General features: G+C 38.6%; 1 protein-coding gene across 4 annotated transcripts in view; it reads left to right on the forward strand.

The window, feature by feature from the left end:
* ECPAS (Ecm29 proteasome adaptor and scaffold) overlaps positions 1-22,000 on the forward strand; it is a 127,476-nt gene that overhangs the window by 74,584 nt on the left and 30,892 nt on the right. For all 4 annotated transcript variants that reach the window (XM_026456262.2, XM_026456263.1, XM_026456261.2 and 1 more), the window contains 8 exons: positions 718-880; positions 1,662-1,834; positions 3,204-3,305; positions 16,565-16,688; positions 19,387-19,532; positions 19,956-20,010; positions 20,816-20,930; positions 21,893-21,961. In XM_026456262.2, the coding sequence (XP_026312047.1) occupies positions 718-880; positions 1,662-1,834; positions 3,204-3,305; positions 16,565-16,688; positions 19,387-19,532; positions 19,956-20,010; positions 20,816-20,930; positions 21,893-21,961 (947 nt within the window). The remainder of the gene's footprint in view (positions 1-717; positions 881-1,661; positions 1,835-3,203; positions 3,306-16,564; positions 16,689-19,386; positions 19,533-19,955; positions 20,011-20,815; positions 20,931-21,892; positions 21,962-22,000) is intronic.

The following is a 22,000-nucleotide window of genomic DNA, read 5'->3' on the forward strand; positions in this document are numbered from 1 at the left end:
CATTAGTTCAATCAGCTCACTTAACAAGTATGGTGCTGTGTCTGATAAGCACTGTTTTAGGTGCTAGGAGTACAGTGATTCATAAATACATGAGAATCCCTGGTACAATAGGATGCTCAGAACCTGCAGCCATACCACCGTGAGCACACCTAATCTCATCTGATCTTGGAAACTAAAACTAAGCAGGGTCGGGCCTGATTAGTACTGAGAGTGAGAAATGTTAGCTCCATTTTTCTTCCTCATCTGCTGCCAGTGAAAAAACAAGTTTTACTTCAAATAGTCTGTTGGTTACCTTGTGTTTGGAGGTTTTGGCAATTAGAAATAGGATCTGTCCATTGTCTTTTGTTGGCAATAGAAAGACATTATGTGTGAAAGTTATGATATTCTAGTTATGTAAGTGCTGTAAGCTAGAAAGTGGCGTGGGAGCATGTAGGAGCATGTAGGAAAGTCATCTCACCTGGAATTGGAGTGGGCATGGAATTAGAGAATGTAAATCTTAAAGTGAATCAAGATTCAGCTTCTCAAAATTCCTTTAGAAACTCAAGGTTTCTCTTATTCCCTAAGCTCAATGCATTAGCATCCAGTGAAACCTCAAGTGTTCACTTTATTCTTTAGCCTTATGTTTTGTTGGCGAGATAATAGACACACAGTTACTGCCATGTAGTTTTGCATACATGAGAAAGAGCCAGAGATATGCTATTGTTTTGCTAAATTCAGAGCCCGGAGATACAGCATGGATCCTTGCTTGCATTGGGATTCACGGTGGGAAGGTATTTGGCTAAAAAGAAAATGAGAATGGCAGAGCAACAAGACCTGGAGAGAAATGCTGACACCCTCCCTGATCAAGAGGAACTCATTCAGAGTGCTACAGAAACAATAGGTAATCAATGTCTTTATGCCGACTTGGGTGTTGCAGCTTTTGAATTATGTTAAATTTTAATATGGCGTTTCAGTTTCTTTTTATGGCATTGTACTTTAAAGACACAAGTTTTTTCCACAAAAAACTTACTTGATAAATTCTGTATTTTTAATAACAACAAAGGCTGGGTGTGGTAACTCATGCCTATAATCTCAGTACTTTGGGAGGCCAAGGTGGGAGGATCACTTGAGTCCAGGAGTTTGAGACCAGTCTAGTCAGCATAGTGAGACCTAGCCTCTACAAAAAAATTTAACAAACTTAGCTTGTTGATTTTTTGTATAGTGGCGTGTACCTGTAGCCTCAACTACTGAGGAGGCTAAGGTGGGAGAATCACTGGAGCCTGGGAGGTCGAGGCTGCAGTGAGCCGTGATTATACCACTGCACTCCCGCCTGGGTGACAGAGCTAGACCTTGTCTCAAAAAAACAAAGCAAAACAAAACAAAAAACAAAGCAGTAAAAGCACTCCATTTTTTTTTCTCTACGTTTTTTTCCCTACATGTTTTTATAAACAGGGATGATCCTATTATGGTAAAAAAATTTATACATTAAAAAAAATACTACTCTATCCCCTGTTGCCCTGTTGTCTTTCCACTGAATAAATGTTAACAAATTGTCAACTCAAAGATATTGTACACTTTGATTTTATTTTGCCATCTTAAAAAAATCTTGAGTACATCACTGGTTGCTTTGGGTCGTAAGAATAACGGTATATAATTCTCTTTTTGGCTAAATGTGCTTACAGGCTCATTTTTGGACAGTACATCACCCCTCCTGGCAATTGCTGCCTGCACAGCCCTGGGCGAAATAGGCAGAAATGGTCCACTTCCAATCCCCAGTGAGGGATCTGGCTTTACCAAATTGCATCTTGTAGAAAGCTTATTAAGTAGAATACCTTCCAGTAAAGAGACAAATAAGGTAAGTCTTTTTCTTATTTCTTCCCTTTCTGAAATTCTGTCTTTCTGTGAATAAATGAGCAAAAACAAATTATAATGAGAATAGATGGCATTACAGCTGGAGGAAGGATTTAATGTAAAAATGGGTGATAAACAAGCAAATCTAAGTGTTTACTTTTGAACAAGAGGTGATCTGTGTACAATCTTAGTGTGTACATCTTTTGACCCATTCCAGTTCATTCAAAGTGATTCCAATTTAGATCTTTATAACTGTTAAGATTTGAGTGAAGTATTAAATTCATCAGGAAATATATTTTGTCATGCAAAAGGTGTACAATAAAATGTTAAGTAGTTTTATGATTTTTTTAAAATTTTAGGCCAAATATAAATCCTAACTGCCTAAAGCCAGTTTTGTGATCAGAACACCTCAATTTTGAGGTATAAGATGACTTAATGAGCAGAAATACCAGTTTACTGCTACAAGTTTAATTGATACAATCTTTTTTTTTTGTGAGATGGAGTTTTGCTCTTGTCGTTCAAGTGGAGTGCAGTGGTGTGATCATGGCTCACTGCAACCTCTGTCTCCCAGGTTCAGGCGGGTGATTCTCCTGCCTCAGCCTCCTGAGTAGCTGAGATTATAGGCGCACGCCACCATGTCCAGCTAATTTTTGTACTTCTGCTAGAGATGGGGTTGGCCAGGCTGGTCTCGAACTCCTGACCTCAGGCACTCCCACCTGCCTCAGCCTCCCAAAGTGCTGGGATTACAGGCTTGAGCCACTGAGCCTGGCCTAACTGATATAATCTTAATCTTGGTCTAGCTACTGTTTAAAACTTTCTGAGAAGATACACAGTATAGTTTTTATTAGCTATTAACTAATCATTGCCAAATATTGTTAAGCACTTCTAATGTGCCAGAGAGTATGTTAAGTGCTTTGCATGCATTGACTGAATCTTCTAAAAGGTCTAGTGAAATAGGCACAGTTGTCATCTCTATATGAGCTAACATGAGGAAACAGTGTCACAGAGAGGGGAAGTAACTTGCTTAAGGTCACACACCAGTATAGGCTGAAATGGTTGAGATGTGATTTGGTCCTAGGTCCACTGGGCCCAGAACCCACATTTTAAATCATTATAGTATGAAAGGTAATAAGCCTAGAGGCTTTCTTCTTTCTTCTTTTGCAGCTGTGGATCCTTAGTGGACTCAGATTTGTGTGTTTCTACCTTCCATGACTTATAGACATACGACTGTAAAATTTGATGCTTTTGTAAAAACTTATGCATTGAGGTGTTAGATAGACTGCCCTTCCCTATCATCTCATTTTGGAAATACTGTGCTGGGGTAAAGCTAGTATATACTCTGTTAAAAAGAAAAAAATTTGATGTTCTTCCAGATGAAAGAACGAGCAATCCAAACACTGGGATATTTTCCAGTTGGGGATGGAGATTTTCCTCACCAGAAACTCCTCTTGCAAGGTCTGATGGATTCTGTGGAGGTATTTATATTGCTACCTGATTGTTAGTTATTCAAAGAAAAGGCATTGGTTTTTGTTTTTTTTTTAGGTGCAGTTTTGCATGCTGTGAGATTTTTAATTAAGCATTTACTCGTTTATTCACCAGATACTTGAGTACTAGTTTTGTGCTCATCACTGTGCTAGGTATGGCATTGACTAAATCACCTATGAAGGAAAGACCTTTTCTTAAAATTTTTGAGCAAAGCACGGTGCAGTGTAGGTAGAAGGGGAAATATATCCACATACCCCGTCAGCCAGATGTGTGGAGTGAGCCTTTAAAAAACAGTTATTCTTGAGTGTTTCAGTTGGTATTTCAGTTGTTTTCAAGTCTGATGATTTAGCTTCTGTCCTCTAGATGCCTAGTGTGTAGTGGAGAAGACCTACGAGTAGGCAAATGCCAGGATAGTGTACTGTCTCAGCATGGCCTGATCTGGCCCTTCTTTCCGTAGCCTTGATCCTTGACGTTCACTCACTTTCTGTATACCAGCCTCTTTGGCCGCCTTGTACTGAGCTTTTGAAAGCCTCCTACTTCCTTCTCAGATTGTTGCCTTGCTAAAGAATCTACCCTAGTAGATTTAAATCCCTGAGTGAGGTGGGTTTCTTCTAGGTTTTTTTCTTTTTTCTTTTTTTGAGATGGAGTTTCGCTCTGTCTCCCAGGCTGGAGTAAAGTGGCATGATATTGGCTCACTGCAACCTCCACCTCCCGGGTTCAAGCAGTTCTTCTGTGTCAGCCTCCCAAGTAGCTGGGATTACAGGTGCACGCCACCATGCCTGGCTAATATTTGTATTTTTAATAGAGATGAGGTTTCACCATGTTGACCAGACTGGTCTTGAACTTCTGACCTCAGGTGATCTGCCCACCTCGGCCTCCTAAAGTGCTGGGATTACAGATGTGGACCACTGCACCCGGCCTGTTTTGTTTTTTCTAATGAAGGCTTCTCTGGATTCTTAACTTACTTTTAATGTCATTATTTTAAGAGTTTAGAAATACATGAAAAGCTAGAAGTATGGAAATAAGATACAGAGATTAAATGATGAGAATAATGAAAACCATGAAACAGAAGCAGAATATCTTCACAGTTGAATAGGACATAGTGCTATAGGACAGAATATCTTCATAGTTGAATAGGACAAGGTTTTTTTGGTTTCTTTTAACTGTTTTATTTATTTATTTTCTTTTTACAACAGGATCTCATTGTGTCACCAAGGCTGGAGTACACTACATCTCCCAGGCTCAAACCATCCTCTCACCTCACCTTCTAAGCAGCTGGGACCACAGGCATGCGCCACCATGCCTGGCTAATATTTTAATTTTTTATAGAGACAGAGTATCCCTGTGTTGCCTAGGGTGGTCTTGAACTCCTGGGCTCAAGTGATCCTCCCACCTAGATCTCCCGAAATGCTGGGATTATAGGCATAAGCCACTGTGCCTCTCCCATTTTTAATTTTTTAAATTGATACATAATAGTTGTACATATTTATGGGATATATATGATATTTTGATACAAGCATACAATGTATAATGATCAAATTAGGGTAATTGGGATATCCATCACCTTAAGCATTTTTCATTTCTTTGTGTTCGGAGCATGTCAGATTTTCTCTTCTCACTATTTTGAAATATACAATAAATTCTTATTAACTATATTTGCCCTGTTGTGCTGCCAAACACTAAAACTTAATTTTTCTAACTGTATTTTTGTTCCCATTAGCCAAGCTCTCTTCCCTGCCTCTCCATTACCTTTCCTGGCCTTTGGTAACCACCATTTGTTCACTACCTCCATAAGATCAATTTTCTCACATATAAGTGAGAACATAGGATATTTGCTCTGTGCCTGGCTTATTTCACTAAATACAGTGTCCTCCAGTTCCATCTATGTTGCTGTCAGCAACAGGATTTCATTCTTTTTTATGGCTGAATAATATTCCATTGTGTATATATACCACTTTTTAAAAATCCATTCATCTTTTGCTGGACACTTTGATACCTTGTTTTGGCTATTGTTAATAGTGCTGCAGTAAACATTGGAGTACAAATACCTCTTCAGAATACAGATTTTCTTTCTTCTGGATATATACTTAGGATACATACTGGGATTGCTGGGTTATATGATAGTTTTTTAGTTTTTTGAGGAACCTTCATACTGTTTTCCCACCAACAGTGTATTAATATTCTCCTTTCTTCACATTCTGACTATCATGTATTGTTTTCTGTCTTCTTGATAATGGCTATTCTAACTAGGGTGAGATGAGATCTCATTGTGGTTTTTCTCTGCATTTCTATCATGATTAGTGATACTGAACTTTTTGTCATATACTTTTTGGCCATTTATATACCTTTTTTTGAGAAATAACTATTCAGATCTTTTGTCCATTTTCAAATCAGATTGTTTATTTGCTATTGAGTTGAATTCCTTATTTACTGTGTATTTTAATCTCTTGTCAGATGGATAATTTGCAGATATTTTCGTCTATGCCATAGGTTGTCTCTTCACTCTGTTGGATGTTTCCTTTACTGTGCAGAAGCTAAAAAGCTTGATATAATCCCATTTGTCAATTTTTGCTTTAGTTGGTCTGTGCTTTTATGATCTTACTTAAGAAATCTGTGCCCAGACCAATATTCTGAAATGTTTCTCCAACGTTTTTTGTAGTAGTCTCAACATTCAGATCTTAAATTTAAGTCTATTGTGGTTTGATATGGTGAGACAAAGGGGCCCAGTTTCATTTTTCTACATGTGGATATCTAGTTTTTCTAGCACAGCTTACTGAAGAGACTGTTCCTTCCTCAATATATGTTCTTGATGCCTTTGTTGAAAATGAGTTGACTGTAAATGGATAGATTTATCTTTGGGTTCTCTATTCTGTTCCATTGGTGTATGTGTCTGTTTTTATGCCAGTTCCATGCTGTTTTGCTTACCATAGCTTTGTAATATATTTTGAAGTCAGGTAATGCAGTGCTTCTGGCTTTATTCTTTTTGCTCAGTATTTTTTGCTCATTATTCAGGGTCTTTGGTGCTTTCATACAAATTTTAGGATTGTTTTTCTAGTTCTGCTTTGATGAACGTCATTGATATTTTGATAGGGATTATGTTGAATCTGTTGATAGTTTTCGGTAGTGTGGACATTTTAATAATACTATTTCAATCCATGAACGTGGGATATGTATTCTCTTGTGTGTGTTCTTTTAATTTCTTTCATCAATGTTTTATAGTTTTCATTACAGAGAGCTTTTACTTCTTTGGTTATAATTTGTCCCTAGGTTTTTGTTTTTTGGTTTTTTTTGGTAGCCATTATAAGCAGGATTGCTTTCTTGATTTCTTTTTCAAATTGTTTGCTGCTGGCCTATTAGTCTGTTCTCACACTGCTGTAACTGGGTAACTTATAAAGAAAAGAGATTTAATTGACTCACAGTTCTGCAGGCTGTACAGTAAGCATGGCTGGGAAGGCCTCAGAAAACTTACAATCTTGGCAGAAGGCAAAGAGGAAGCAGGCATGTCTTACATGGCAGGAGCAGGAGAAAAAGAACAAAGCAGGAGGTGCTACACACTTTTAAACAACCAGACCTTATGAGAATTCACTCACTATCAGAACAGTAAGGGAGAAGTCCACTCCCGTGATCCAGTCACCCCACCACCAGGCCCCTCCTCCAACATTGGGGATTACTATTCAGTCATGAGATTTGGGCAGGGACACAAATCCAAAGCATGTCACATATAATGCAACTGTTTATATGTTGATTTTGTATCCTGTAACTTACTTTGTTTATCAGTTCTAATAATTTTTTATTTATCTTTTAAAGAACCCAATTTTTCATTTCATTAATCTTCTGTAGTTTTTTTAGTCTCAATTTCATTTACTTCTGTTCTGAATTTTATTATTTCTTTCCTTTATTAATTTTGGGTTTGCTTTGCTTTTGCTTTTCTAGTTCTTTAAAATGCACCATTATGTTGTTTATTTGAAGCCTTTATACTTTTCTGATGTAAACATTTATTGCTGTAAACTTCCCACTTAGCACTGCTTTTGCTGTTTCCCATAGATTTTGGTATGTTGTGTTTTTATTTTCATTTGTATCAAGAAATTTTAAATTTTTCTTTCTTAATTTTTTCATAGATCTGTTGGTTGTTCAGGAACGTGTTGTTTAATTCCGTGTATTTCTATAGTTTCCAAAGTTCCACTTGTCATTGATTTCTAGTTTTATTCCATTATAGTCAGAAAAGATACTTGATATGATTTAGATTTTTTTTGAATTGCTTGAGACTTGCTTTGTAGTCTAACATATGGTCTATCCTGGAAAATGTTCCATGTGCTGATGAGAAAAGATGTGTATTCTACAGCAGTTGGATGAAATGTTCTGTAAATGTCAGGTCCATTTTGTCTAGAGTGTAGTTCAGTTTTGATTTGGGTTGCTTGATTTTCTGTCTGAATGACCTGTCCAGTACTGGAAATGGGGTGTTGAAGTCAGTCTTCAACTATTATTGTGTTGCAGTCTATCTCCCCCTTTAAATCTATTATGCTTTATACGTTTGAGTGCTCCAATACTGTGTGCATATATATTTATAACCTTTATATCCTCTTGCTGAATTGAGCCCTTTATCGTTACATAATGACCTTGGTCTTTTTCTAGTTTTTGACTTGAAGTCTTAATCTGATGCAAGTATAGTTACGTCTGTTCTTTTTGGGTTTTCATTTGCATGAAGTATCTTTTTCATACCTTTACCTTCAATCTATGTGTATCTTTATAGGTTAAGTGAATTTCTTTTTTTTTTTTTTTTTTCCGAAATGGAGTCTCACTCCATTGCCCAGGCTGGAGTGCAGCAATCTCAGCTCACTGCAGCCTCCACCTCCTGGGTTCAAGTGATTCTCCTGCCTCAGCCTCCCAAGTAGCTGGGCCTAAAGGCACAAGCCACCATGCCTGGCCAATTTTTTTATTTTTATTTTTTTTTAGTAGAGACAAGGTTTTGCCACATTGGCCAGGCTGATCTCGAACTCCTGACATCAGGTGATTTGCTCACTTTGGCCTCCCAAAGTGTTAGGATTATAGGTGTGAGCCACCGTGCCTAGCCAAAGTGAATTTCTTGTAGGCAGCATATAGTTGGTCTTGTTTTCTTATTCATTCAGCCATTCTGTATCTTTTAATGAGATAAGTTAGTCCATGGACAGTCAGTTTATTATTGTTAGGTAAAGACTTAACTACTGACAGTTTGTTTTTTGTTTTCTGGTTGTTTTGGAAGTCCTCTCTTTTTTGCTTTCTGTCTTCCTTTGCGGATAAGTGACTTTTTTCTCATAGTATGTTTTACTTTTTATTTTTAGTGCATCTGTTTAGACTGTTTTTTGAGTTGTGGTTTCCCTAAGGGTTTCAGAAAATATAACAAGTTTGATGACAACTTCACTGATCACAAGAAAAGAACAAAATCAAGCAAAGAAAAAACTTAAAAAAATCTCTGTTTTAATTCCAATACCCCCATTTTTTGGCTCTTTGTTGTCTCAACTTAACATATTTTTTTTGGGCCGGGCGCGGTGGCTCAAGCCTGTAATCCCAGCACTTTGGGAGGCCGAGACGGGCGGATCACAAGGTCAGGAGATCGATACCATCCTGGCTAACATGGTGAAACCCCGTCTCTTCTAAAAAATACAGAAAACTAGCCGGGCGAGGTGGCGGCTGCCTGTAGTCCCAGCTACTCGGGAGGGTGAGGCAGGAGAATGGCGTAAAAAACCCAGAAGGCGGAGCTTGCAGTAAGCTGAGATCCGGCCGCTGCAGTCCAGCCTGGGCGACAGAGCGAGACTCTGTCTCAAAAACAAACAAACAAACAAACAAAAAAATATATTTTTATATTGCCTACCTTTTAACAAATTGTTGCAGTCATTATTTTTGAAAAGTTTATGTTTTAGTCTTCGTACTAAAGATTCTATAGAGTGTTAGATACTAAAGATACTCTAATACAAAGATACTCTTAATACTCTATACAGTATTAGAGTATTTTTAGAATGCAGTATTAGAGTGCCTTTAGTATCTTTAGAATGCTCTATACAGTATTAGAGTATTTTGAATTTGTGTATTTACATTTTTTGTTGCATGCTAGAGTTCTTTTCTTTCAGATTGAAGAACTGTAGCATTTTTTGTTAAGACACATCTGGTGGTGAATTCCCTTGTCTTTTGTTTACCCAGGAAAGTCTTCATTTCTCCTTTATATTTCAATATTACGGGAAGTCAGGGACCCCGAATGGAGGGACTGGTTGAAGCCGTGGCAGAACATAAATTGTGAAGATTTCATGAACACTTATCAGTTCCCAAAATTAATATTTTTATAATTTTTTACACCTGTCTTACTGCAGTCTCTGGACATGAATTGTGAAGATTTCTTGGACATTTATCACTTCCCCAATCAGTACTCTTATAATTTCTTATGCCTGTCTTTACTTTAATCTCTTAGTCCCATCATCTTTGTAAACCGAGGATGTGTGTCACCTCAGGACCCTGTAATGATTGCGTTAACTGTACAAATTGTTTGTGAAACATGTGTTTGAACAATATAAAATCAGTGCACCCTGAAAAAGAACAGAATAACAGCGATTTTCAGGGAACAAGGAAAGATAACCGTAAGGTCTGACTGCCTGCTGGGTTGGGCAGAATAGAGCTGTATTTTTCTTCTTGCTTAAAGCCTTTAGATGGATGTATGAGTAGGAGAAATATTGCTGAATTCTTTTCCTAGCAAGGAATATTAGTAATTGATACCCCAGGGAAGGAGTGCATTCCTGGGGGGAGGTCTATGAATGGCCGCTTTGGGAGTGCCTGTCTTACATGGTTGAGATAAGAACTGAAATATGCCCTAGTGTCCTGCAGTACCCTTAGGCTTGCTAGGATTAGGAAATTCCAGCCTGGTGAATTCTAGTCAGATGGGTTGTCTGCTCTCGAATCCTGTTTCCTGTTAAGATGTTTATCAAGACAATGTGTGCACAGCGGGACATGGACCCTCATCGGTAATTCTAATTTTGCCCTTGCCTTGTGATCTTTTATTGCCCTTTGAAGCATGTGATCTTTGTAACTTACTTCCTGTTTGTATACCCCTTCCCCTTTCAAAATCCCGAATAAAAACTTGCTGGTTTTGTGGCTCGAGGTCTCCATCATGCTCCTACCAGTGTGTGGTGGCACCCCTGGAGGCCCAGCTGTAAAATTTCTCTCTTTGTACTCTTTCTGTTTCTCAGACCGGCCGACACTTAGGGAAAATAGAAAAGAACCTACGTTGAAATATTGGCGGCTGGTTCCCCTGATATTTGAAGGATAGCTTTGCTGAGTACAATATTCTCAGTTACAAGATTTTTCCCTCCTTCCCTCCCTCCCTCCCTCCCCCCCCCCCTCCCTCTTTTTCTTCCTTTCTTTCCTTTCTTTCAGCACTTTGAATATGTTATTCCACTCCCTCCTGGTCTGTAAGGTTTCTGCCACCAGACATCAGAGCTCCTTTATATCTTACTTGCTGCTTTTCTCTTGCTAGTTTTGGGATCCTCTCTTCGTTCATGACCTTCGCGAGTTTATTGTATGCCTTGGGGTAATCTTATTTGGGTTGAATCTTCTTAGTCTTTGACCTTCTTTTACCTGGGTGTTTGTCTTTTTCCATGTTCTGAAAGTTCTTTGTTGATTATTTCTTTGAATAAACTTTCTACACCTGTTTCTTTCTCTATTTCCTCTTTAAGGCAAATAACTCTTAGCCTCTTTGAAGCTGTTTTCCAGGTCTTGTAAGTGTATCTCATTCTTCTGCATTTTTCTCTTCTGACTGTGAGTTTTCAAATAGCCTGTCTTAGAGCTCACTAATTCTTTCTTCTACTTGATCAGTTCTACTGTTGAGACACACCGAAGTATTTTTCAGTCATCCATTACATTTTTTCAGCTCTCAGATTTGATTTTTTCCTCCATTTTAATCTCTTTGCTATATTTCTCTTGTAAGTTTCTGAATTACTTCTCCATGTTTTCTTGAAGTTGTTGAGCATTCTTAAAACAGCTATCTTGAATTCCCTGTCTGAGAGGTCACATATCTACACCACTCCAGAATTAGTCACTGGTGCCTGCTTATTTAGCCTGTTTGTTTAGCGTGAATGTTTTTTAGAACATGTTTTCTCAAATGTCCTTGATGCTTGTGAACATTCATCAGTGTTTGGGTGTTGAAGAGGTAAATATTTATTCCGGTTTTCACAGTCTGGCCTTGTTTGTACCTGTCTTTCAGAGGGCCTTCCAAGAAATCAAGTATGACTGAGTGTTGAGTTCCCTAAGCCTGTGGTCACTGCAGTCATTTCAGCACTAGAGGGCACCCTAAGCCCAGGTGTGCTGCAGCTCTTACAGACACCTACATACCCAGCATTGATGGACTTGGGGAAGATAAGGGAGCATTCTCTGGGTTCCCAGGCAAAGTTTCTTGCCCTCTTCCCTCTCTTTTCCCCAGGTAGAGGGAGTGTCTCTCCACAATGAGCTGCCTGAAGTTAGGGGAGGGGTAATGTGGGCACTCCTGTGGCCACAGCAGCTAGCACCATGCTGGGTTGCACCCAAAGCCCTCCCAGACCAGCACAGTACCAGGGCTCACCGAAGACCTGTGACCACCTAACTGCCGCTGATGCTTTTTCAAAGATGAGGCCACTTTAGTCAGCAGGTGTTGGAGCCAACCAGGACTTGGGACTTAGGTTGTTCGTGCCACACAAGCAGATTCCTTTCTTGCCTGGGGTGAGTCTAGAAGTGCTCTTCCACAGCAACATCCTGGAAATGGGGCCTTCGGACTCTGCCTGATGCTTTGTTTTATTATGGGTGGGCTGGTGCCGGGTTACGAGAAAAAGTCTCCTGTATTCTTGCTTTTCCTCCCTCCAAGTGTGGCCTAGCTGCTGGTGAAATTTATTTGGGGACCTGAGGCCATTTTAGTCAACTGACTTGGGTTCCTCTCACTGAAGAAACTGATTCCTCTCTGGTCCAGGTTTGGTCTAAGTGCTCCTCCTTGGGCACTGGCAGAATTCTGCCTGATGCTGTGACAGGGTGGCACTGAGTTGCAATGCAGAGTATCACATTCCCTTTGTTGTCATTCACCCGAGCATACACGTTCTCTTTCCAAGGTGGAGGGGATGGTGTAGGCAGTGTGTTCTTCCCACCCTGTTCAGCGCGTCTCCTCTTGTTATTCTGCTGAAGCTGGGTACTGTGATCTGTCACCTGATTTAGTTTTTATGAAGGTGCTTTTTTGGTGGACAGTTCAGTTTGATGTTCCTGCATTAGATGGGGAGGGGATGAGGTTCTGTTGGGCTTTTTTTTTTTTTCTTTCTCAGTTTTAAGTTTTTGTAGGTACATGGTGGGTGTATATGTTTATGGGGTACACGAGATGTTTTGATACAGACATGCAATGCTTAATAATCACATCATGGAGAATAGGGTATCCATCCCCTCAAGCATTTATCTTTTGAGTTGCAAACAATCCTATTATATTCTTTTAGTTATTTTTAAATGTACAATGAAATTATTGTTGACTATAGCCACACTAGTTTGCTATCAAAGAGTAGTAGTTCTCATTCCTTCTTTTTTTTTTGTTTTTTGAAACAGAGTCTCACTCTATTGCCCAGGCAGGAGTGCAATGGTGCAATCTCAGCTTACTACAACCTCCACCTCCTGAGTTCAAGCGATTCTCCTGCCTCAGCCTCCCAAGTAGCTGGGATTACAGGCGCACACCACCATGCCCAGCTAATTTTTGTATTTTTAATAGAGGCAGGGTTTTACCATGTTGGCCAGGCTGATCTTGAACTCCTGACCTCAGGTAATCCACCCACCTTGGCCTCCCAAAGTGCTAGGATTACAGGTATGAGCCAGTGCACCCGGCCTGAATTCATTCTTTCTAATTATTTTTTTGTACCTGTTAACCATTTCTACCTCCCCCTATTCAGCCACTTTGCCCTTCCGCCTGCTCCCTCTTGTAACTTTGTATTATAGGAAATTTCAAACACATGCAAAAATAGAATAATAATATAATGAATCCCCATGTATCTGTTCTTATTTTCTCTATTGAACCCCCCCTTTATGGAATATTTATAGCAATGTCCAGATAGTATATTATTCATAAATGTAGCTATGGGGTTTTGTTTTTTGTTTTTAATGCCAGCTGTGTTGTTATTAATTACAGGAAACATGCAAAAACAGGTACAGGTACATAAAATGAACCCCTAATAAGGATTATGTTGAAATACCTTTTTTCAGCTTGAAATTGCCAAGAAAAGCTTTTAACCAGGGAAGCTGTAGGGCTAAAGCCTTTAAATCTTTTTTCCTCAGACTAGGAAGCATGTGGCATTAGTACTTGAAACCTCATCACTAGAGCATTTGTTGATTGGTGTAGGAAAGTCTCAACTGTTGTCTTTATGCTTTGAAGAGTAGCGTGTTCATAGCCCTCACATGCTCTCTGTTCATTCCCTTATTTCTCCTATTCCTCCTAAATTTCTTCTGGTTCACAGTAAAAAGTGGAAAATGCAGGTCTAGGTAGTTGCATGTTGGGTCAGTGATTCCTAGTAGTGAATCGTGTCAACATTTCTGAATAAAATTTTTAAAACATTTGAGTGGGTACTATATAGAATTTTCAAATGTTTGACTTTTGAAATGCTTTCAAACTTACAGTGAAGCTGTAAGAATAGTGTAAAGAACTCCTGTGTGCCCTTTATCCACATTTACCAAATTTTAACATTTCACATATGCTTTATTATTCTCTTTTTTCTGAGCCATTTAAAAGTAACATCAAGATATCATAAAATTTAAGAGTGCAAAAAGTTAAATAATTGTTGAATAAATGTTAATAAAATACAATGGCTACTATTTATTGTGGTGTAACCACATCAAGCATACTATACAGTCATTTTATGTACGTTAACCTCATTTAATTCTTAAAGCCTAATGCTGTGGATGATGATGATATGCTCCTTTTACAAATGAAGTTTTTGAGGCTCATAGAAGTTTAAATGAGGGTATTCTGAGATTTTGCTGAAGTTGCTTATCAGCTTAAGGAGATTTTGGGGTGAGAGGATGGGGTTTTCTAAATATACAATCATGTCATCTGCAAACAGGGACAATTTGACTTTCTCTTTTCCTAATTGAATACCCTTTATTTCTTTCTCCTGCCTGATTGCCCTGGCCAGAACTTCCAACACTCTGTTGAATAAGAGTGGTGAGAGAGGGCATCCCTGTCTTGTGCCAGTTTTCAAAGGGAATGCTTCTAGTTTTTGCCCATTCAGTATGATATTGGTTGTGGGTTTGTCATAAATAGCTCTCATTATATTGAGATACGTCCCATCAATATGTAATTTATTGAGAGTTTTTAGCATGAAGGGCTGTTGAATTTTGTCAAAGACCTTTTCTGCGTGTGTTGAGATAATCATGTGGTTTTTGTCTTTGGTTCTGTTTGTGTGCTGGATTACGTTTATTGATTTGCGTCTGTTGAACCAGCCTTGCATCCCAGGGATGAAGCCCATTTGATCATGATGGATAAGCTTTTTGATGTGCTGCTGGATTCGGTTTGCCAGTATTTTATTGAGGATTTTTGCATTGATGTTCATCAGGGATATTGGTCTAAAATTCTCTTTTTTTGTTGTGTCTCTGCCAGGCTTTGGTATCAGGATGATGTTGGCCTCATAAAATGAGTTAGGGAGGGAGGATTCCCTCTTTTTCTATTGTTTGGAATAGTTTTAGAAGTGGTACCAGCTCCTTTTTGTACCTCTGGTAGAATTCGGCTGTGGATCCGTCTGGTTCTGGACTTTTTTTGGTTGGTAGGCTATTAATTATTGCCTTAATTTCAGAGCCTGTTACCGGTCTCTTCAGGGATTCAGCTTCTTCTTGGTTTAGTCTTGGGAGAGTGTATGTGTCCAGGAATTTATCCATTTATCTAGATTTTCTAGTTCATTTGCATAGAGGTGTTTATAGTATTTCTGTGGGATTGGTGGTGATACCCCCTTTATCATTTTTTGTTGCGTCTATTTGATTCTTCTCTCTTTTCTTCTTTATTAGTCCTGCTAACAGTCTATCAGTTTTGTTGATCTTTTCAAAAAACCAGCTCCTGGATTCCTTGATTTTTTGAAGGGGTTTTTGTGTCTCTATTTCCTTCAGTTCTGCTCTGATCTTAGTTATTTGTTGTCTTCTGCTGGCCTTTGAATGTGTTTGCTCTTGCTTCTGTAGTTCTTTTAATTGCAATGTTAGGGTATCAAGTTTAGATCTTTCCTGCTTTCTCTTGTGGGCATTTAGTGCTATAAATTTCCCTATACACACTGCTTTAAATGTGTCCCAGAGATTCTGGTATGTTGTGTCGTTGTTCTCATTGGTTTCAAAGAACATCTTTATTTCTGCCTTCATTTCGTTATGTACCCAGTAGTCATTCAGGAGCAGGTTGTTCATTTTCCATGTAGTTGAGCGGTTTTGAGTGAGTTTCTTAATCCTGAGTTTTACTTTGATTGCACTGTGGTCTAGAGAGACTAGATTAAGAAAATGTGGCACATATATACCATGGAATACTATGCAGCCATAAAAATGGATGAGTTCATGTCCTTTGTAGGGACATGGATGAAGGGAGAAACCATCGTTCTCAGCAAACTGTCACAAGGACAAAAAATCAAATACTGCATGTTCTCACTCATAGGTGGGAATTGAACAATGAGAACGCTTAGACACAGGAAGGGGAACATCACACACCTGGGCCCGTCTTGGGGTGAGGAGAGCGGGAAGGGATAGCATTAGGTGATACACCTAATGTAAATAATGAGTTAATGGGTACAGCACATCAACATGGCACATGTATACATATGTAACAAACCTGCATGTTGTGCACACGTACCCTAGAACTTAAAGTATAATAATAATAATAAAAAAGTTCAAATAAGGGTATATAGCTGGTGAGAGATGGCTAGAATTTATATTGAGACTCACATGGCTTCAAAGTTGATGAGATTTTCTGTCTTCCTTAGGTGAACCATATTATGCTTCCAGAAATCATAAATCACTGCTTAGTGGTTCTCTACTGAGGGTGAGGAGGGCAGCAAAGACTTTGAAAAATATCTTCAAGGGATTCTTATATCGTCCACTCTCTCACCCTCCCTGGCCTTTGAGCCATTGAATTAGCCAAAAGCAAGCTAGGGCAAAGAGTGAAAACAAAACATGCTGAGAAACACACTTTTAAGCAGGCTTTCTGTAGAAATGGATGTTTTTGGGAAATGTGTCGTCTCATTCATGGCTTTTACTTCCTTTGTTGCAGGCCAAGCAGATAGAACTTCAGTTCACTATTGGTGAAGCCATTACCAGCGCTGCAATAGGAACTAGTTCTGTGGCTGCCCGAGATGCCTGGCTAGTGACTGAAGAGGAATATACTCCTCCTGCTGGTACCAAATATTCAGCTAATCAATTTATAATTATCAAGTAACCCTTTTTTTGTTTTCGTTATTACATTTGAGGCAAAACCATTATACATTCCATGTTACTTTTTTCAAATATTTATATCTGTTTTACCAATTTCATTCAGTCAAGAAAAATAGTTGGGTGAAGAAGACAGCATGAGGCTGGGCACAGTGGCTCATGCCTGTAATCCTAGCACTTTGAGAGGCCGAGGTGAGCGAATCACCTGAGGTCAGGAGTTAGAGACTAGCCTGGCCAACATGGTGAAACCCCATCTCTACTAAAAATAGAAAACTTAGCTGGGCGTGGTGGCACAAGCCTGTAATCCCAGCTACTTGGGAGGCTGAGGCATGAGAATTTCTTGAACCTGGCAGGTAGAGGTTGCAAGTGAGCTGAGATCATGCCACTACACTCGATCCTGGCCAACAGAGTAAGATTCTGTCTCAAAAAAAACAAAAACAAAAAAAACAGCATGAAGTTAGTAACTTATTTTTCTGACCCTTTGGCAAGCAAGCAGGGGAGTCAACTCTGGATCACCTTGAAGCTTGTGCTCTTTTCATGAGGATTTATGTATTTAGCCAGTTTCAGAATTAAAGGTATAGTTGTTTCCAGATGATGTGTCCTTTAATCGTTTATTACATAATGAAGCCTCAGTGCCTTCTGCTAGCGCTCCAGGTACACTGGCTTTTAGTGGCAGCATATAGTTGAGGGAACATGTGGTTTCTGACTTTATGTTATATATGTTATGATTTCAAATTTATTGTGGTTTCATTTGAATTTGGAATTGAAAATATATTTTAGTATTTGAGCTAGAATAAAAAAAAATTTAAACAGAAAGAAAAGTCACCAAGTTTTTATATTTTATTCTCTCAATTGAGGAAATTTAAAGATAGTATTCTCGTGGTAACATTTTATTGTATATTGTGTTCCATCATGAATAATGCATTAATTCAGTTATTGCACTTAGTGTTACAGTTAACACTTCACTCCACGTTAATGCGTTCACCTATTATTTCATTAGCCACCATAAAGAGATTTAAAGGAAATAGAAAAACACACTTTTGCTTGCACTGTAATGAGAACTGTGGATTGACAAAAGCTGAATCAGAGTCAGTTCTTTGAGGTTTTTCTTTGAACACACATGAAGCAAGGCAAGTAACAGTTTGTATAGAAGGAAAACGGTAAGGAAGGAAAGCGACATTGTTAGCAAGAAGACAACCAAACCTGAAGTGGGAATTTTCAGGTTGCATGTGAGAGGTGGTAACAGAGGCTTGACAACAGGTAAGGCTCACACTGAGGAGTGGGTTTGCTTTGAGAGGCAAGTTTCTGACTCCATGGGTTTTTACATAGTGACTTAACAAATAAAGGTTAGTAGAGAGGTATCTATGCCAGTCTTCATTCTCTGAACTCTTGTATTGCCTCAAACTCTTCTTGGAAGATTACATCCTGCTTGGCTTTTTACTCATCCAAAGGAATCTCAAATTGTCCATTCAATGTTGAAGTTCTATTTTTGTCTGTTTTGGGAAAGGAGAACATAAAATACTGTGGAGAAGGGAGGGATGATGAATCTTTGATGTGAATTTTCATCATGCATGTTCTATGTCATTCTCATCTGAGTGCTACTCGGCTTTTGGATGTTGTTGTTGGTTACAGTGTACCAGTCTTGCTGAGAGTAGAATGAACAGCATTTGAGAAGCCAGTTAGGGCCCAGGTCTTAGCCATCTTAACATCTGTACATATTATCCCAGGCATGTTATGGGAATCTAGTAAGGACTTGTTGGTTTTGTAATTGTAGTTACCCAGATAGCAGAACTGCTGGTAGCTAGAGTTGTGGTTATGGGAATTAAAAGAAGGGATTCTGACTGAGAACTGGAGTAATGTGATCAGCGAGGAGCTGTGAAGGGATGAGGGGTGGAGGGGAATTAACCATGTCACGTGCCAATATATCAACTAAGGTGAGAATTGAGAAACCATCATTGAACTTAGCAACAGGAAAGTCATTCGTGATTTCTATGACTAATTTCTACGGAGAAGAGAAGGCAAAAGGCTGATTTGGAGTGGGCTCAAGGAAAGAGAAGATCAAAGTTTGAACATGAGTTTAAATAACTGTTTTGAAGGGTCTTAATGTAAATCAGTGGTTTGTCACTGGAGGAGTGAGATTTTTGCCCCACAGAGGACATAGACACTGGGGAGGGTGCGTGCCACTGGTCTGTAGTGGGTGAAGGCACAGGATGCTGCTAGACATCCTGCAGTGTATAGCACAGCTCTGTATAATAAAGAATTATCCAGCTACAATGTCAGTAGTGTTGAGGTTGAGAAACCCTGGAGTAATAAAGGAAAGGAGAAAAACAGTATGGTAGCTGGAGGAGGAAAGTAAGTGCAAAAGAAGTTTGTTTTTAGATGGAAGATGAGAAACATCTAGTAGACAAAGAAAAATTGCTAAAGAGTAGGGATAAGTTTTCATTCTCAGGAACTAAAAAGTTACTGGAGTATCTTTGAAAGGTAATTTTGTTTACGCTAGATTCTAGAGTGAATAATTATAGATTCCTTCAGCAACTTTAAACACCATAGTCATTTAGATTTTAATATAGGATTGTTATGCAAATGTTGATTTCAATTTAATTTTTTCAGGAAACTATGTTGAATTATTTTAATTCTTTGTTGTTTTTCTTTGCTTTTCCCCAGGAGCCAAAGTGAATGATGTGGTTCCATGGGTGTTGGATGTGATTTTAAATAAACATATCATCAGCCCCAACCCACATGTGAGGCAGGCAGCCTGCATCTGGCTCCTTTCCCTTGTGAGGAAGCTAAATACCCACAAAGAAGTGAAGGTGAGCTGTGCTGTCTGTGGTCAGCCCTGTTGAAAACCAGTTTTATAAGTAGCAAGGAAAGCATATAAGGGTGAAGGTCATTAACCAATAGTAGGTATTTTGAAATACATTGTACATGAAGGAATGAAGAATGGTGGCCTGATATATATAGGCTGGAAGATGATTCTAGACTTGAAGGTATAAAGTCAGAAGTGCTTGAGATGGGGAAGCTCAGTTGGGGCAATGGTCAGCTTGCATGTGTTAGACTACCTGTAAGTGGTACAGCTCCAGGTGATTTGGGCCACCTGTAAAGATGAGAGCAAAACATCAATTGTAACTAGTTTGAATAATAAGACTACAAATTTTGTGCACGGTAAGAACAAGACTCTTACTCTCTCAAAGAGGTAGAGTTTCAGTGTTCTAATGCCTTTTTTCTTCTTTCAGTCTCATCTTAAAGAAATTCAAAGTGCGTTTGTTTCAGTTCTATCAGAAAATGATGGTAGGTTGTTGGTTAATATTTGATTTCTAAACTTTATTGAACTTGTGTTTTAAATGTTGAAAAACCTGGATTAATGAACATAAAAGAAAACTTTCTTGAGCTGTGTGATCAAAACAGTTACTAAACCTTATTTGTTAGCAGTAAGGATAAGCGTTATGTTAATGGCTTGGAAACCAAAATTTCTAGTTAGGATATAGGAAACTTAGATTCTTTTTTATTTATTGGTTTATACGTTAGAACATGTTCCTCAACTCTGCATTTTAAAATGGAACTGAGGCCTTCTTTAACATTAGTATCTCTCATAATAGCTTTTTTCTACCTCTGGTTACTTTTCCTCTCTGATTTAAGCTAGGAGAGAGTGAACGTATATGTGTTAAATCTTTCAATAGTAGCTTTGTTTTATAACTTGTTTTAAACATATGGTCTTGTATTGACTTTTAAAAGTTAAGTCTGAGTGTATTGAGATCTCGTGAGGCTGTTTTATCTCTGATGTGTGTGACTTACAGCCCGTGGGTGATCTGTCACTGCACTGTCCAGTGACACTGTATAGGTCCATCAGTATTGTCTAGGTTTGTGAACTGGATCTTCTGTGTATGTGGTTCTCATTTACAGTAACTTATGTATGGTGCCATGTCCACTGAAATGATTTATTATTATTTTTAACAAAATAGGCATGTTGATTCTGTTTTTATATCTTTACTTTGATATCATTTTGGGTCAGTGTTAACTTTTTAAAGCTTTTGATTTCATAGCAAGTAGACAAAGTTTTTTTAAAGTAATACAATCTTGTCTGACTTTCTTGTAGAACTTAGCCAAGATGTTGCATCAAAGGGCCTTGGGTTGGTTTATGAACTAGGCAATGAGCAAGATCAACAGGAATTGGTTTCTACACTTGTAGAAACACTTATGACTGGCAAAAGGTATGGTGAACTTGAAAATTTTAGATTCAAGCCCATAGAGGAAGTCTATACACGTAGTGAGAATATGCTGGAGAAGGAAGATTCAGGTTTCCATTTTTTCATTTATGAAGCCTTTTCTAAATTACAAGTCCGTAATTGTTGTGCTGTGGATAGCACAATTATTCCAGTGTATACTGTTAACTTTAGGAGCATGCCACTAGGTCAAGCTTTGAAAGTTTAATGATCTCAGACAATTAAATGTATTGGATTAGAAAAATGCCTTAATTACTGTTGGCTAAATGGAAGTTAAGATATGGAGAAGAAGCTTGCATATCATTCATAGTCTAATCTGTGAAGAGTGTGAGGGGAAATCATCTGTGTAAGGGATTGCTGCTTTATGTTTCTTCCCTTGTAGGAAGGATAGTTTTTCATGTGCTACCACATTTAATCCAGGGGAAGTTATGTGAAATGTCTTTTTCATCTGTTAATTTGTTCATTCTGGATTCATTTTACAAAATTTGCAGCCTCATGGAAAGGGCTTTTTTTTTTTTTTTTTTTGTCTTTTTGTGACAGAGTCTTGCTCTGTTGCCTAGGCTGGAGTGCAGTGGCCTGATCTCGGCTCACTGCAACCTCTGCCTCCCTGGTTCAAGCGATTCTCCTGCCTCAGCATCCCAAGTAGCTGGGACTACAGGCATGTGCCACCATGCCCAGCTAATTTTTTGTATTTTTAGTAGAGATGGGGTTTCACTGTATTAGCCGGGATGGCCTCGATCTCCTGACCTAGTGATCCGCCCTTCTCGGCCCCCCAAAGTGCTGAGATTACAGGCATAAGCTACCGTGCCTGACCGGAAAAAGACTTTTATATCTTGTGCACAGTAAATACTTGATAGGAAGTTTTTATCACTTTGTAAATGAATTGCATTGGCTAGTTGAATGTTGGTGTGAAAAGCTTGAAGCTTATTGAAATTCTTATTTTGGTTTAGAGTTAAACATGAAGTTTCTGGAGAGACAGTGGTATTTCAAGGGGGAGCTCTTGGCAAAACGCCAGATGGGTAAGTACGCTAAATCCATTGAATGGTAAACATCTTTAA

This window comes from Piliocolobus tephrosceles, chromosome 14 (assembly GCF_002776525.5).
Source record: "Piliocolobus tephrosceles isolate RC106 chromosome 14, ASM277652v3, whole genome shotgun sequence".
NCBI classification, from domain to species: domain Eukaryota; kingdom Metazoa; phylum Chordata; class Mammalia; order Primates; family Cercopithecidae; genus Piliocolobus; species Piliocolobus tephrosceles.